This window comes from Nesoenas mayeri (assembly GCF_963082525.1).
Source record: "Nesoenas mayeri genome assembly, chromosome: 2".
Lineage (NCBI taxonomy): Eukaryota > Metazoa > Chordata > Aves > Columbiformes > Columbidae > Nesoenas > Nesoenas mayeri.
In genome coordinates, this window is record NC_137543.1 from 5810468 (window position 1) to 5823120 (window position 12653).

General features: G+C 44.1%; 1 protein-coding gene across 27 annotated transcripts in view; it reads left to right on the top strand.

Moving 5' to 3' along the window:
• The window catches only part of PTK2 (protein tyrosine kinase 2), a gene marked incomplete at both ends in the record, with an annotated part of 129689 nt that overhangs the window by 42925 nt on the left and 74111 nt on the right, over positions 1 to 12653 (top strand). For 23 of the 27 annotated variants that reach the window (XM_080339663.1, XM_080339661.1, XM_080339659.1 and 20 more), the window contains 4 exons: positions 5281 to 5335; positions 9166 to 9306; positions 10840 to 10917; positions 11859 to 11966. In XM_080339663.1, the coding sequence (XP_080195789.1) occupies positions 5281 to 5335; positions 9166 to 9306; positions 10840 to 10917; positions 11859 to 11966 (382 nt within the window). The remainder of the gene's footprint in view (positions 1 to 5280; positions 5336 to 9165; positions 9307 to 10839; positions 10918 to 11858; positions 11967 to 12653) is intronic. The other 4 variants (XM_080339650.1, XM_080339653.1, XM_080339656.1 and 1 more) reach the window with 1 other exon arrangement.

A 12653-nucleotide genomic window follows, 5' to 3' on the forward strand; every position in this document is an offset into this window, starting at 1 on the left:
TAGTGGTGTCCCCAGTGGTCAGTGTTGGGTCCAGTCCTGTTTAACGTCTTTATTGATGATTTAGATGAGGGGATTGAGACCATCATCAGCAAATTTGCTGATGACACCAAGCTGGGAGGAAGTGTTGACCTGCGGGAAGGCAGGAGGGCTCTGCAGAGGGATCTGGATAGAGTGGAAAAATGGGCTGATTCCAATGGGATGAAGTTCAACAAGGCCAAGTGCCGGGTGCTGCACTTTGGCCACAACAACCCCCTGCAGCGCTCCAGGCTGGGCACAGAGTGACTGGAGAGCAGCCAGGCAGAAAGGGACCTGGGGGGACTAATTGACAGGAAGCTCAACATGAGCCACCAGTGTGCCCAGGTGCCCAAGAAGGCCAATGGTGTCCTGTCCTGTATCCAAACCGGCGTGGTCAGCAGGACAAGGGCAGTGATCCTTCCCCTGTGCTCTGCATTGGGGAGGCCACACCTGGAGTATTGTGTTCAGTTCTGGGCCCCTCAGCTCAGGAAAGAGATTGAAGTGCTGGAGCGGGTCCAGAGAAGAGCAACAAGACTGGGGAAGGGACTTGAACACAAGCCCTATGGGGAGAGGCTGAGGGAGCTGGGCTTGTTTAGTCTGGAGAAGAGGAGGCTTAGAGGTGAGCTCAGCACTCTCTAGAACTACCTGAAGGGCAGTTGTAGCCAGGTGGAGATTGGTCTCTTCTCCCAGGCATCAGCAATAGGACAAGGGGCCATGGGCTTCAACTCTACCAGGGGAAATTGAGGCTGGCTATTAGAAAGCAATTCTGTGCAGAGAGAGTGGTCAGGCATTGGAATGGCTGCCCAGGGAGGTGCTAGACTCACCGTCCCTGGAGGTTTTTAAGCTGAGATTGGCCATGGCACTTAGTGCCATGATCTAGTCAATGGGCTGGAGTTGGACCAAGGGTTGGACTGGATGATCTCTGAGGTCTTTTCCAACCCAGTCGATTCTGTGATTCTGTGATTCTGTGTGATTTGGATCCCACGTCCTCCTCTTCGGGAAAAGAAGTTTGTGTGTGTTCCAGCAAGAACTTAAGAAAGGTATTTTTAGGTCAGCAACTCATAAGCTACAAACATGAATAATTAGGTTAATAACTTTGGAAACGTTGAGACGAAGGATACGAGGGTTGTAAGAGGTGACATGAAGTATTAATAATCGCAACAGGAATGGCACGTGAAATTGGAAGTGCAGAGTTGTGCACTTCAAGTTTTGTTTGTTGAGAAGCAAAATGTGGGTTTTGTGGGATTCAGCTGGGAGAAATGAAGGATAAAAGCACCTTAAAGTAGCCAAAGATAATTATAAACCAGTAAGAGTCTGCAAAAAGCACCAACTATCCCCAAAACGTGCTCCTTCGATTTACCGCCTTAACAGCTCGTAAAGCTTTATCTACACAAGTCATATTTCTTTCTCAAGTGAGGCTTTTTGTTTGTTTATGGGTATTTTTTACGCTCGTTTTAGTCCATCAAGAGACACTTAACCAGCTGAGTGCAATTTTTCAATGGTGATTTTTGCATTTGGTGGGATCGCTTCTCTCCCGCCTTTGTCCGACGTCTATTTGATGTATATTCATCTTTGATCAGGTTTTCATACGAGACCAAATCTGGACGGGAAGCGCTCGATAGAATCGAACCGTTAAGTAGCCTTTCATAGTTGGGCCTTGATGGAATGAAAGAAGAATTTGTTCATAATAAATGTGAAGCCTTTTAGCATAGAACAGGGATAATTACATGTATAGAAAAATAGGAGCTATACGAAGGAACAGCTGCAGCCACGATGTTGTAAAAAGCGCTTTAAAGTCTATTATGTTAATTTAACATTACTTTTTTGTTGCAACTTCAATTGAGATGAGAGATAGAAATAAAGATATATGTTAGCCTAAAGCTGCTTATCTCTATATGACAAGTGGTATCATCTATCCCTAGTTGGTATTTTATTAATCCTATTGAAGTTTATGCATGAAAAAATAAAGGCCACAAGTAGGATGGAGTAGATGAGGTTAAACACATGACGATGAACCAGAATCTCGCCGCTAATTATCTCTCCCTGGCAATTAGAAAACAATTGTCTGAGGTGTTCATTTGGAGGATGGAGTTGGTGTCTATCTCAAGGAGGAGTTTGTAGGGTTGGGTGTTTACAACTGTTGGGTTGTTCCGATATCACGTTATTCTCTTTACTTATAGGAACGCACAGTTTGTTGTTGACCATGGGGTTAAATCCAGTTGCCTCTTACGTTAAATTCTCCTCCAGTAAATAAATTTGCTACTCAGTGAAACGCAAGATACTCTTTGTGGACAATTTTATGAAGAGTTGTGTTTTGTTGTTAGCGACTAAGAATTCCTTCTGAGTTTGTTCCACGCAGATTTGGGCAGAATACTCTCCATCTTATAATAACGAATCAAATCAGAGTGTGGCAGCCAAATTCCGCAGCACAATTAAATAATCCTGAGCGTTGTCGGGCACTTCATTTCTGAAAACGCCATTTCTCTTCCATGCTTAACTAATATATTCCTCGTCAAAATGTCTTTGCATGTTATTTAGATGGTAATAGCCCGTTAGCTTTATTTAACGATAAACCACGTGTAATTTGCATTTGAGAAGAAACGCATCAAAGGAATTAACATGTAGGGCAGTTTTCTCGCTGTCATTGCACAGATGCTGTTCCGAGTCGTGAAATTTTATATGATTTGTCTTTAAAAACACTGGTTTATTGTTTGAAGTATGCGTCTTATATTGACTTCAGTGTTGGTTTTCTTGCACCGCTACGTTGCGGTAAATATATATACTCGGTATCTCAGGCTTGCTAACGTGTGGGAATTCAAGGTGAATTTCTGTTTCTGTTCAAAGCATCCAGTTGTGCAAAGCTTTATTTCATACTGTTGCTATACAACTAGCTTACAGTCGTGCAAAATTTGATATACATGGCTGTCCCAACCCAACAGATGGAATGAGGGATGTGTTTGAATGCGACACGGGCCCTGACTCAACAGATGAAACCAGGCGTGAGTTAACTCTGGGTTAATTCTGCGCCGTTATGTGAAGTGAATGACGGACAATCACCTCTGGGGTCCAATTCAATTGTGAGTTTTACTAAAAGTACTTGTTGGAATGTTGGTGACAGCGAATGGTGACTTGGCAAAAGTATAACAGAGCTTATCAACACATGACCAGCAAAAGACCTACTACGAGCGATATATTGGCAACCATCAGGAGCTATAATATGAAATTTAAGCAGAATCCAACAGCAGAGCTTAAAGATAATGTTACCCTTATATGTTCAAAAGGGCAAGAGAGTGGTAGAGAGGGAAGGAAAACTAAGGTATAAGAGAGGGAGAAAGAGAGTAATATATCAACACTCACGGAAGGAGAGACAAAGAAATAGGGGAATAGAAAAAAGGAGAGAAGGAAAGAGCGGAGAGAATCACAGAATCCCAGAGTGTCAGGGGTTGGAAGGGACCTGGAAAGCTCATCCAGTGCAATCCCCCCATGGAGCAGGAACACCCAGATGAGGTTACACAGGAAGGTGTCCAGGCGGGTTGGAATGTCTGCACAGAAGGAGACTCCACAACCCCCCTGGGCAGCCTGGGCCAGGCTCTGACACCCTCACCAGGAACAAGTTTCTTCTCATATTTAAGTGGAACCTCCTGTGTTCCAGTTTGTACCCATTACCCCTTGTCCTATCACTGATTGTCCCCGAGAAGAGCCTGGCTCCATCCTCCTGACACTCCCCCTTTATATATCTGTAACCATGACTGAGGTCACCCCTCAGTGTCCTCTTGTCCAGCTCCAGAGCCCCAGCTCCCTCAGCCTTTCCTCACACGGGAGATGCTCCACTCCCTTCAGCATCTTTGTTGCCCTGCGCTGGACTCTCTGCAGCAGTTCCCTATCCTGCTGGAACTGAGGGGCCACAACTGGACACAAGATTCCAGGTGTGGTCTCCCCAGGGCAGAGCAGAGGGGCAGGAGAACCTCTCTGACCTACTGACCACCCCCTTCTAACACACCCCAGGTACCATTGGCTTCCTGGCCACAAGGGCCCAGTGCTGGCTCATGGTCACCCTGCTGTCCCCAGGACCCCCAGGTCCCTTTCCCCTCCACTGCTCTCCAGCAGCTCATTCCCCAACTTATACTGGAACAAAGGAAGAAAGAAAAAAAGTGAGAGATCCAGTCTCTCTTACGGCCCCACAGTGTGGATGACAGGACTTGTATGATGATGTATGGCCTCCCGTGTCCTGCAGTGAGGATGCTGGGGTTTGCAGCTCAGGAGCACAGTGTCCTCCGATGTCTGGTTCCATTCCCTTGGTGAAGCTGGTGGGCTGAGGGTCCTCATGGTGCTGGATTCCCTACCTGTGCTGTTTTAGGTGAGCTTTTTCATAGCTCTCTGAATAAAGAAAAGTCTAGGGGGGAAAGTGGTGACTGCAAAAGATGGACAAGTCTCAACAAGTCCCGGGCGGCGTTGAGGGGTCTCAGCTTTGCCCCTTGGTTTGCCAAGCTGGGCATATCAGAAGATGTGGCTCTGTGCCTTCTAGCTCATCTTCCACCTCCAGTATCCCTGATCTGTGGCTCGTTAGCTTGTAATTGATAGGTAAATTGCAGTTCCCCCTGTACTGAATGAGTTATCTCCTGTGGATGAACCAATTTCATCACAATGTTTTCATCCATGATCCTTGTCAATACACAGCAATGGTTGTATAATGATCTGCACTGACATATCTCTTCTCGAAGCTAATTGTTGTATAGTTGTAGTGATACGTACACCCATCGGAAATAAGTTGGTGCAGCACATCTGAGCCACAAACAATATTTAATCCTCACGGCTCTGGGTTTCAAACTGAGGTTCAGCCCTATTTCCAAGTGTAAAAATGAGCTCGGTGGAATTCAGTTGGCAAAATGCGAGTTCGCCTCGAGAATCAGGAACCTGATTTATAGACGCGGAATGTGAGATCACCCGCAATTTAAAAAGGTGGGAATTATAACGTTGGATGCTGATTATGAGGAAAATGCGACAGAAAATTGAAAAGCCGTCACTATAGTGCTGCAAAGGGTCAAACAGTAGTAGGATGTCAGTCGGACTGCTCAATAGACTACACATGGGACTGCGTTTGGTACTCAGAGGTTATCACGGACTTTACAGTGAAAATAATTTACTGTATTGCATGTGCCGGTTAAAAATAAAACCAAAACAAACCCCAAACGCCACCCTAGTAAAGAGCAATAGAATATCACACAACGTTTTTTTATATTAATCCTCTGTGTGTTTTTGTTCCAGGAAAGATGTTGGTTTAAGACGTTTCTTTCCGAAGAGTTTACTGGATTCAGTGAAGGTAATTACAGTCCCAGTCAATTGCTGCTTAAATAAATAGGCAGATATCAAATTGTGTTCACATTTTCACCATATAGTTATACGGCTTCTGCAGAAAAAGCAACCTAGAAGAAACCAGCATATTTTTAGTGGCAACTTGATTAACCATATTCACCTTCCTTGCTCCAGGCTGTATCTGACCCATTAGAGGAAGATCTCCAGTAATTTCCACTTATATTAATCCTAGTTAAGGCTATAAATATTAGTCAAATCTCACTCCCATTGATGTCCATATGTTCCCAGAGTTACAAAATGCTAATTTTTCTTCACATGTTTTAAAAATGGGGGTTAAGAATGATCACCAAGTCTTTTCACAACTATCGCTGTCTTGCTAAAACATCTCTCGCCATTCATATGTGAACGTATAAATCACAAATTGGCATTTTTGAGGTGTTTTTGGTAAGCAGGAATGGTTTGATAGCAATAATAGAATTCAGATTTAGAAAGTTTCTATCTCATGATTTAAAAGAACACAAAAGATCTGTCGTGGAGGGGTTAATGAAGTCAAGTGGATTTCAGTAATCCGTCTGCATTTTAATTGAAGCACTTATCTGAAACTGTGTTCCCTGCTAACGGGAGGAATTGTCAAAGACTCCAGACATAAAAGAATGAATCACTATATCAAAAAATGATGGTATGGAGCTGGAAAACTGGCCAGCAAAAGAAAAGTGTTCTTTAGAAATCTTGCAATGGAGATGGGAGCAGAACGACGTTCTGCAAGAAGGTGAAGCTGAGGAGAACCTTGCAAAGACATGGAAAAAATGTTGGACATATGAAGAGGAAAAACAAGGGAAGGAAAGTGGGTCTGCTTTTTAATGAGAGTGAAATCCCCAAGAAAATAATCCAGGATGGGTTCAGGTGATTGAATGACTGATGATTTTGAACTGGCGGGTGAAGGAGGGATCCTGATGGCCACAAAATGAATTATTTCTTAGCACGTAGTGGTAATCACATTTGTTGATGTTTTACATGTAGGAGATGCCAGTTACAGAGGATATCTCCATATATAGGGAGAGAAGAAGACTGGAACAATGAAAAAGCAAAATATTTAACAGTGAAAAGTATGGTGGGGTTTAAAAAGAGAAAGTTCAGCTTTATTTAGAGAGCTCATTAAATGAAAGAGAGGTCAAAGGTTTAAAGATGTCTATATATTAGCTGGTCACAGAGTGTCTGTAGGAAATAATCAGGGAATCCCAGAATGTCAGGGGTTGGAAGGGACCTGGAAAGCTCATCCAGTGCGATCCCCCCATGGAGCAGGAACACCCAGATGAGGTTACACAGGAGGGTGTCCAGGCGGGTTGGAATGTCTGCACAGAAGGAGACTCCACAAGCTCCCTGGGCAGCCTGGGCCAGGCTCTGCCACCCTCACCAGGAACAAGTTTCTTCTCAAATTTAAGTGGAACCTTTTGTGTTCCAGTTTGAACCCATTACCCCTTGTCCTATCATTGGTTGTCACCGAGAAGAGCCTGGCTCCATCCTCCTGACACTCACCCTTTATATATTTATAACCATGAATGAGGTCACCCCTCAGTCTCCTCTTGTCCAGCTCCAGAGCCTCAGCTCCCTCAGCCTTTCCTCCATTTTTGTTGAGTCACTAGAGAAGAATCACAGAATCATAGAACAGTTTGGGTTGGAAGGGACCTTAAAGCTCCCTCAGTGCCACCTCTGCCATGAGCAGGGACATCTTCACCAGCTCGGGTTGCTCAGAGCCCCGTCCAGCCTGGCCTGGGATGTCTCCAGGGATGGTTCATCCACCACCTCTCTGGCCAACCTGGGCCAGGCTCTCACCACCCTCATTGTGAACAATTTCTTCCTCATATCTAGTCTGAAAAATGATGGGCAGGTCTCCAGCACTTGGGCACAAGCAGTAATGAAGATCCATTTCCATGCAGCCTTGCCCAGCACATCTCAGTGGACCTGTTTGTCCACACTGTGCTTGCCGTTGCCACCAGATACCTGGGGCACAACTGACCTGGCCCAGGCTGCCCAGGGAGGTTGTGGAGTCTCCTCTGCAGACATTCCAACCCGCCTGGACACCTTCCTGTGTAACCTCATCTGGGTGTTCCTGCTCCATGGGGGGATTGCACTGGATGAGCTTTCCAGGTCCCTTCCACCCCCTGACATTCTGGGATTCTGTGATACTGTGACCTGCAAGTCATGAGGACCCTGTGGTGGACAATTGGATTCTGGAACCATTGTGTCACCCTCACAGCCATATCTCCTCTACAAACCTCCTCTAGAGGTCAACCTTGAAATACCAGAGCAGCAGCTCCCTGCATCAGCTGCATGATCACCAAGTGATAGCACAAGAGGAACCTGAGCAAGCTGGGCCAGGGTTTGACCACCCTCAGTATCAAAAATTTCTTCCTCATGTCCAGCCTGAACCTCCCTCCTTTAGTTTAAACCCATCACCCCTTGTCCCATCACAACAGGCCCTGCTACAAAGTCTGCAGGGGGGTCTCACCAGAGCGGAGCAGAGGGGCAGAATCCCCTCCTGCCCGCTGCCCACGCTCCTGGTGATGCAGCCCAGGACACAATTGGCTTCTGGGCTGCGACTACACATTGTGGGCTTAAAATGCCAAATAACATACGCGTGGAAATCAAGATGATGCTGAAACAGGCTGGGAGAGAAAACCCCGGGCAGAATAAAGTGCCTTTTAACAACTGAGTGCCTGAAAACCTTCATTTCTTTTTTATTTCTTTATTTCCTTTTGCAGTGTCTCGCTCCTGGTATTTGCTGTAGTTCCTTGTATTCATTTAAGGCTGAGGCCTTTAGTTCCCTTAACATCGTTTTTTCTCTGTACAAAGGAAGAAATTCTGGCTATTTAGAGTTCTGAATATTCGTTATAGACTTATAAAAACAAACGTCTGATCTGACTGGAAGTGCTAACGAATAAAGGGAGTGTTTGTGGTGCCTGGAGCTGTTACAGACACCTGAAAGAACAAAGAGTTTGAGCGCTCTTACAATAAAACATTCGATATGTTTTGGGAGAGGAACGATGATGATTCCTGTCTTAACCTTGCAAAATTGTAAAAATAAGCATGGTTTTGCTCTCTTAGTTTAGTTATCCTTTTACTTTTTGAAAGCCTGGTTGTATCCTCTATGTACTTTATTTTTCAGGGTATGTAATTAGGGGTCTTGCTCCATCCCAGATGTTGGCAGGATGATTTGTGCTGCTCTTTCTAAGTGGTTATTTCTACCCTGAAAACACTTAATAAAATGATACGCAATATAGTTAAAATAGTTGAATTTAAAGGTTTGTTTTACCCATTACATTAATTTTTAATTTTCTATTTAAATGTTATATTTTTATATGGAGATTACTTTGCATATTACCAGACTATATCCGCTATATTATAGGTAGTCTAAGGTACTGTGCACAGAAATTAAGGTGCAGCTACAACTGGGTTGTTATTACCAGGTGAGAGATGGTGATTCAAATTTAAAATCTAGTATAAAGATGTAAGTTGCTGTGGGTTTGCATGGGTACACAGTTAAGAAATTGGAAGGAATAAAGAACCTAGAACAAATAGTTCCTACAATGGTTAACATGTTGTCTTTTATTACAATTTATTCAAAACATCTTTAGATATTCGCTCTATAATGTATAGCAGAAGTTAGAAGGTGGAACTGTTAACTTATATTTTGAAGCTTCTTTTTTGTTTCCTTTAGAATTGTCTGCATCTCATTGATAAACAAACTATTAGGGATCCTAAATGACCAAAACTCTTCAAGTGCGTCGTCACTGATGAGATTTAAAATAATCGACCTTTAAACATTTTAACCCACAGGCCAAAACGCTACGGAAATTAATCCAACAAACCTTTCGACAATTTGCCAACCTCAATAGAGAAGAAAGCATTTTGAAGTTCTTTGAGATCCTCTCTCCCGTGTACAGATTCGACAAGGAATGCTTCAAGTGCGCGCTCGGCGTAAGTAGATGAACGTGACGCCAGAATACGTGGCATACTTACGACTAATTGGTTTTGCTTAATTCCACACCTAATTGCTTGTCAAGTTCCTGTTGTGATGTAGAGACGAGTCACAGAATCCCAGGATGTCAGGGGTTGGAAGGGCCCTGGAAAGCTCATCCAGTGCAATCCCCCCATGGAGCAGGAACACCCAGATGAGGTTACACAGGAAGGTGTCCAGGCGGGTTGGAATGTCTGCACAGAAGGAGACTCCACAACCTCCCTGGGCAGCCTGGGCCAGGCTCTGACACCCTCACCAGGAACAAGTTGCTTCTCATATTTAAGTGGAACCTCCTGTGTTCCAGTTTGTACCCATTGTCCCACGTCCTATCATTGGTTGTCACTGAGAAGAGCCTGGCTCCATCCTCCTGACACTCACCCTTTATATATCTGTAACCATGGATGAGGTCACCCCTCAGTGTCCTCTTGTCCAGCTCCAGAGCCCCAGCTCCCTCGGCCTTTCCTCACACGGGAGATGCTCCACTCCCTTCAGCATCTTTCTTGCCCTGCGCTGGACTCTCTGCAGCACTTCCCTGTCCTGCTGGAACTGAGGGGCCACAACTGGACACAAGATTCCAGGTGTGGTCTCCCCAGGGCAGAGCAGAGGGGCAGGAGAACCTCTCTGACCTACTGACCACCCCCTTCTCATCCACCCCAGGTACCATTGGCCTTCCTGGCCACAAGGGCCCAGTGCTGGCTCATGGTCACCTGCTGTCCCCAGGACCCGCAGGTCCCTTTCCCCTACGCTGCTCTCTAATGGGTCGTTCTCCAACTTACACTGGAACCTGGGGTTGTTCTGCCCAGATTCAAGACTCTACACTTGCCCTTGTTTTATTTCATTCAATGTTTCCCCGCCCAGCTCTCCATCCTGTCCAGGTCTCTGATGGCAGCACAGCCTCTGCCGTGTCAGTCCTTGTGTTTCATTAACAACAAAGTATTTTGATTCTATTTAGAGCTTTCTCAGTTTACTGTTTAAAAGCACCGTTCGTTAGTAGGGTAAGAACTGTACGTGATTGAATAGTTTTATTGGTTCTTTGTTTGTGAAAGTTCCCTGAGGAAATGGGGCTTCTTGGCTTCTTCTGCTGGTCAATTTTGCCCTGGTGCCTTTTAAAATCTACCAATGTCAAGCAAATTTTGACCAAGGGCATCAAGTCTGCAAGCTTTGTGAAAACAAAGTAGAAAATAGAACATGAATATCAGTGTCCACCAGAAGAGGAAATATTGGAAATATATAGTTCTCATGTAGACCTCAGATAAAACCGATGGAAACGCATTTTGAGTAGCACACATCCCCAGGAAACCCGTCATGAGGAGTTGCTACTTATAGAATTACTTGATTTTCATGTTATTAATTTAAAATATTTGAGGAGTTTGTGACAGCTTGTAGAGATGAATTACTGAAGGCTGTAGTTGTACCAGTGGAGATGGTGTTCCATAGCGAGGTCTTGTCTTCCTATTGAAACGTTGTCCTGTCTTTCTCCTCCCATTCTGCAGTCGAGCTGGATTATTTCAGTGGAGCTGGCGATCGGCCCTGAGGAAGGAATCAGTTACCTGACGGACAAGGGTGCAAACGTGAGTCTCCTTCAGTCATTTTTCTCAGTTAGTGTCTTAACATCCACGACCTGTTGTGAACTGAAGGGAATGACCCGTCTGTTCTTTGAGTTAAGCACGGAACGGCTGGGAAATTCAGTATATACAGCTGTTATTCGGGTGTTAACTCACGACACTGTTAGCGTTAGCGCTGAATTTATTGGCTTTTGTACCCAGCGAAGTGCTTGCTTGTGGAATTTGAAGCGTAAGTGGTGACTTTTTAACAATCAAACGTGCAAATTTATTCTAAATTATTCTCCTGTTTCTTAGGGAGAATAAATGAAGAACTTGTTTAATCAGTTGGTGCGTAGTGGTTGTGCAGTCGTTGCTGGCTGATTTGCTTTATTTCATATCCTTAACACCCTTTTCATTACCTGATTCTGACTCTATTTCCTGCACAACTTTGTAGCGCAAGGAACTTATATTCAGGTGCTTCTAGCAAAATCTGTGGGACCTTTGCCGTCTTGACTTGAATTGAGCCCATGTCCAACTAATATTGACATTAATTCAAGGGTGGCGTGAAGGTTTGGAGATCAGGAATACGTAACCGGTGAAAAATGTACCTTTTACAACAGGCCAGAGGAATGTTAAGTGTGCCCGGAGTGCAAATACCCAGTGTAAACCTGTTGAGTTTTCCGTCTTGACCTCCAAGAGGTTGTTTCCACAATGTACTTCAGTATGTGTCTGGAGTTACTCAACAGTGACCTCTGTAGGCAAACTTGGCTTGGTTTAATTTGCAAATCATGTAGATATTTGGATATATATATATCACAAAACTGTAAAGAGACAGAGGAACAGGTTTCTACAAGTGTAGCTTGGAGATCGAAGCCTACCCGTGCTTTTGTAATAGCAGGAATAAAGGCAAAGTGTTTTCTTCTTGTCATTTTGAACTGTTCTTCACTTTTTCCATTGCCTTTCTGCAGCCGACTCATCTCGCAGACTTTAATCAGGTGCAAACGATTCAATATTCAAACAGCGAAGACAAGGACAGAAAAGGGATGTTGCAACTCAAGATAGCGGGTGCGCCTGAGGTACGATACGACTGTTACTGGCTTTGGGTTTCCTGGGAAGGGCTGGAGATGATTATACTCTTAACGAAGATATTCTCTATATTGTGATTTCATTCTGGTGTGTAACATCATTCTGGGTTTTTCTATGATGTGCTAAAAGTAAAGTCAGTTTTGTATGCGTGTATTTAAACTCGGCATTGCTTATGTGTGAGTGTGTACGAAGATTTCAGTTCTTGCTCCTCCTGTAATTACATTATAGTTCAATATTTTGCATTCTGAGCATTCTGCAGTTGTTTGATTTTTCTCGTTCTTTAAGGAGAAATGGAAGTTGAGTGTGAGTTGAGTTGAGTTGAGTTGAGTGTCATCATACTAGTCAGATATTCTGGGGTTTTAAAATAGGGTAAGAACTCATTACATGTCTTAGGTTTTACATCCGGTGCTCATACACTTTAGTAAAAGAGACTTGATTTAAAAATACTAAATGCAGCTGAATAGTTACATATGTATATGATGCTCTGTCCTAAAGAGGAAAATGAACAACTTGAATTTTGTGAAAAGAGGAAATATGAAAGAGGGAAAATTTGTTCCCTCAGATGATGTGGAGGCAAAGCTGGGAGTGAAATAAAATATTTCCCTTGGTCCAAACCAGTCACTGTGCTGGAGGAGTGCTGGGGCAGGTTGGCAAATCTGTGCTGAGGGTGATGAATG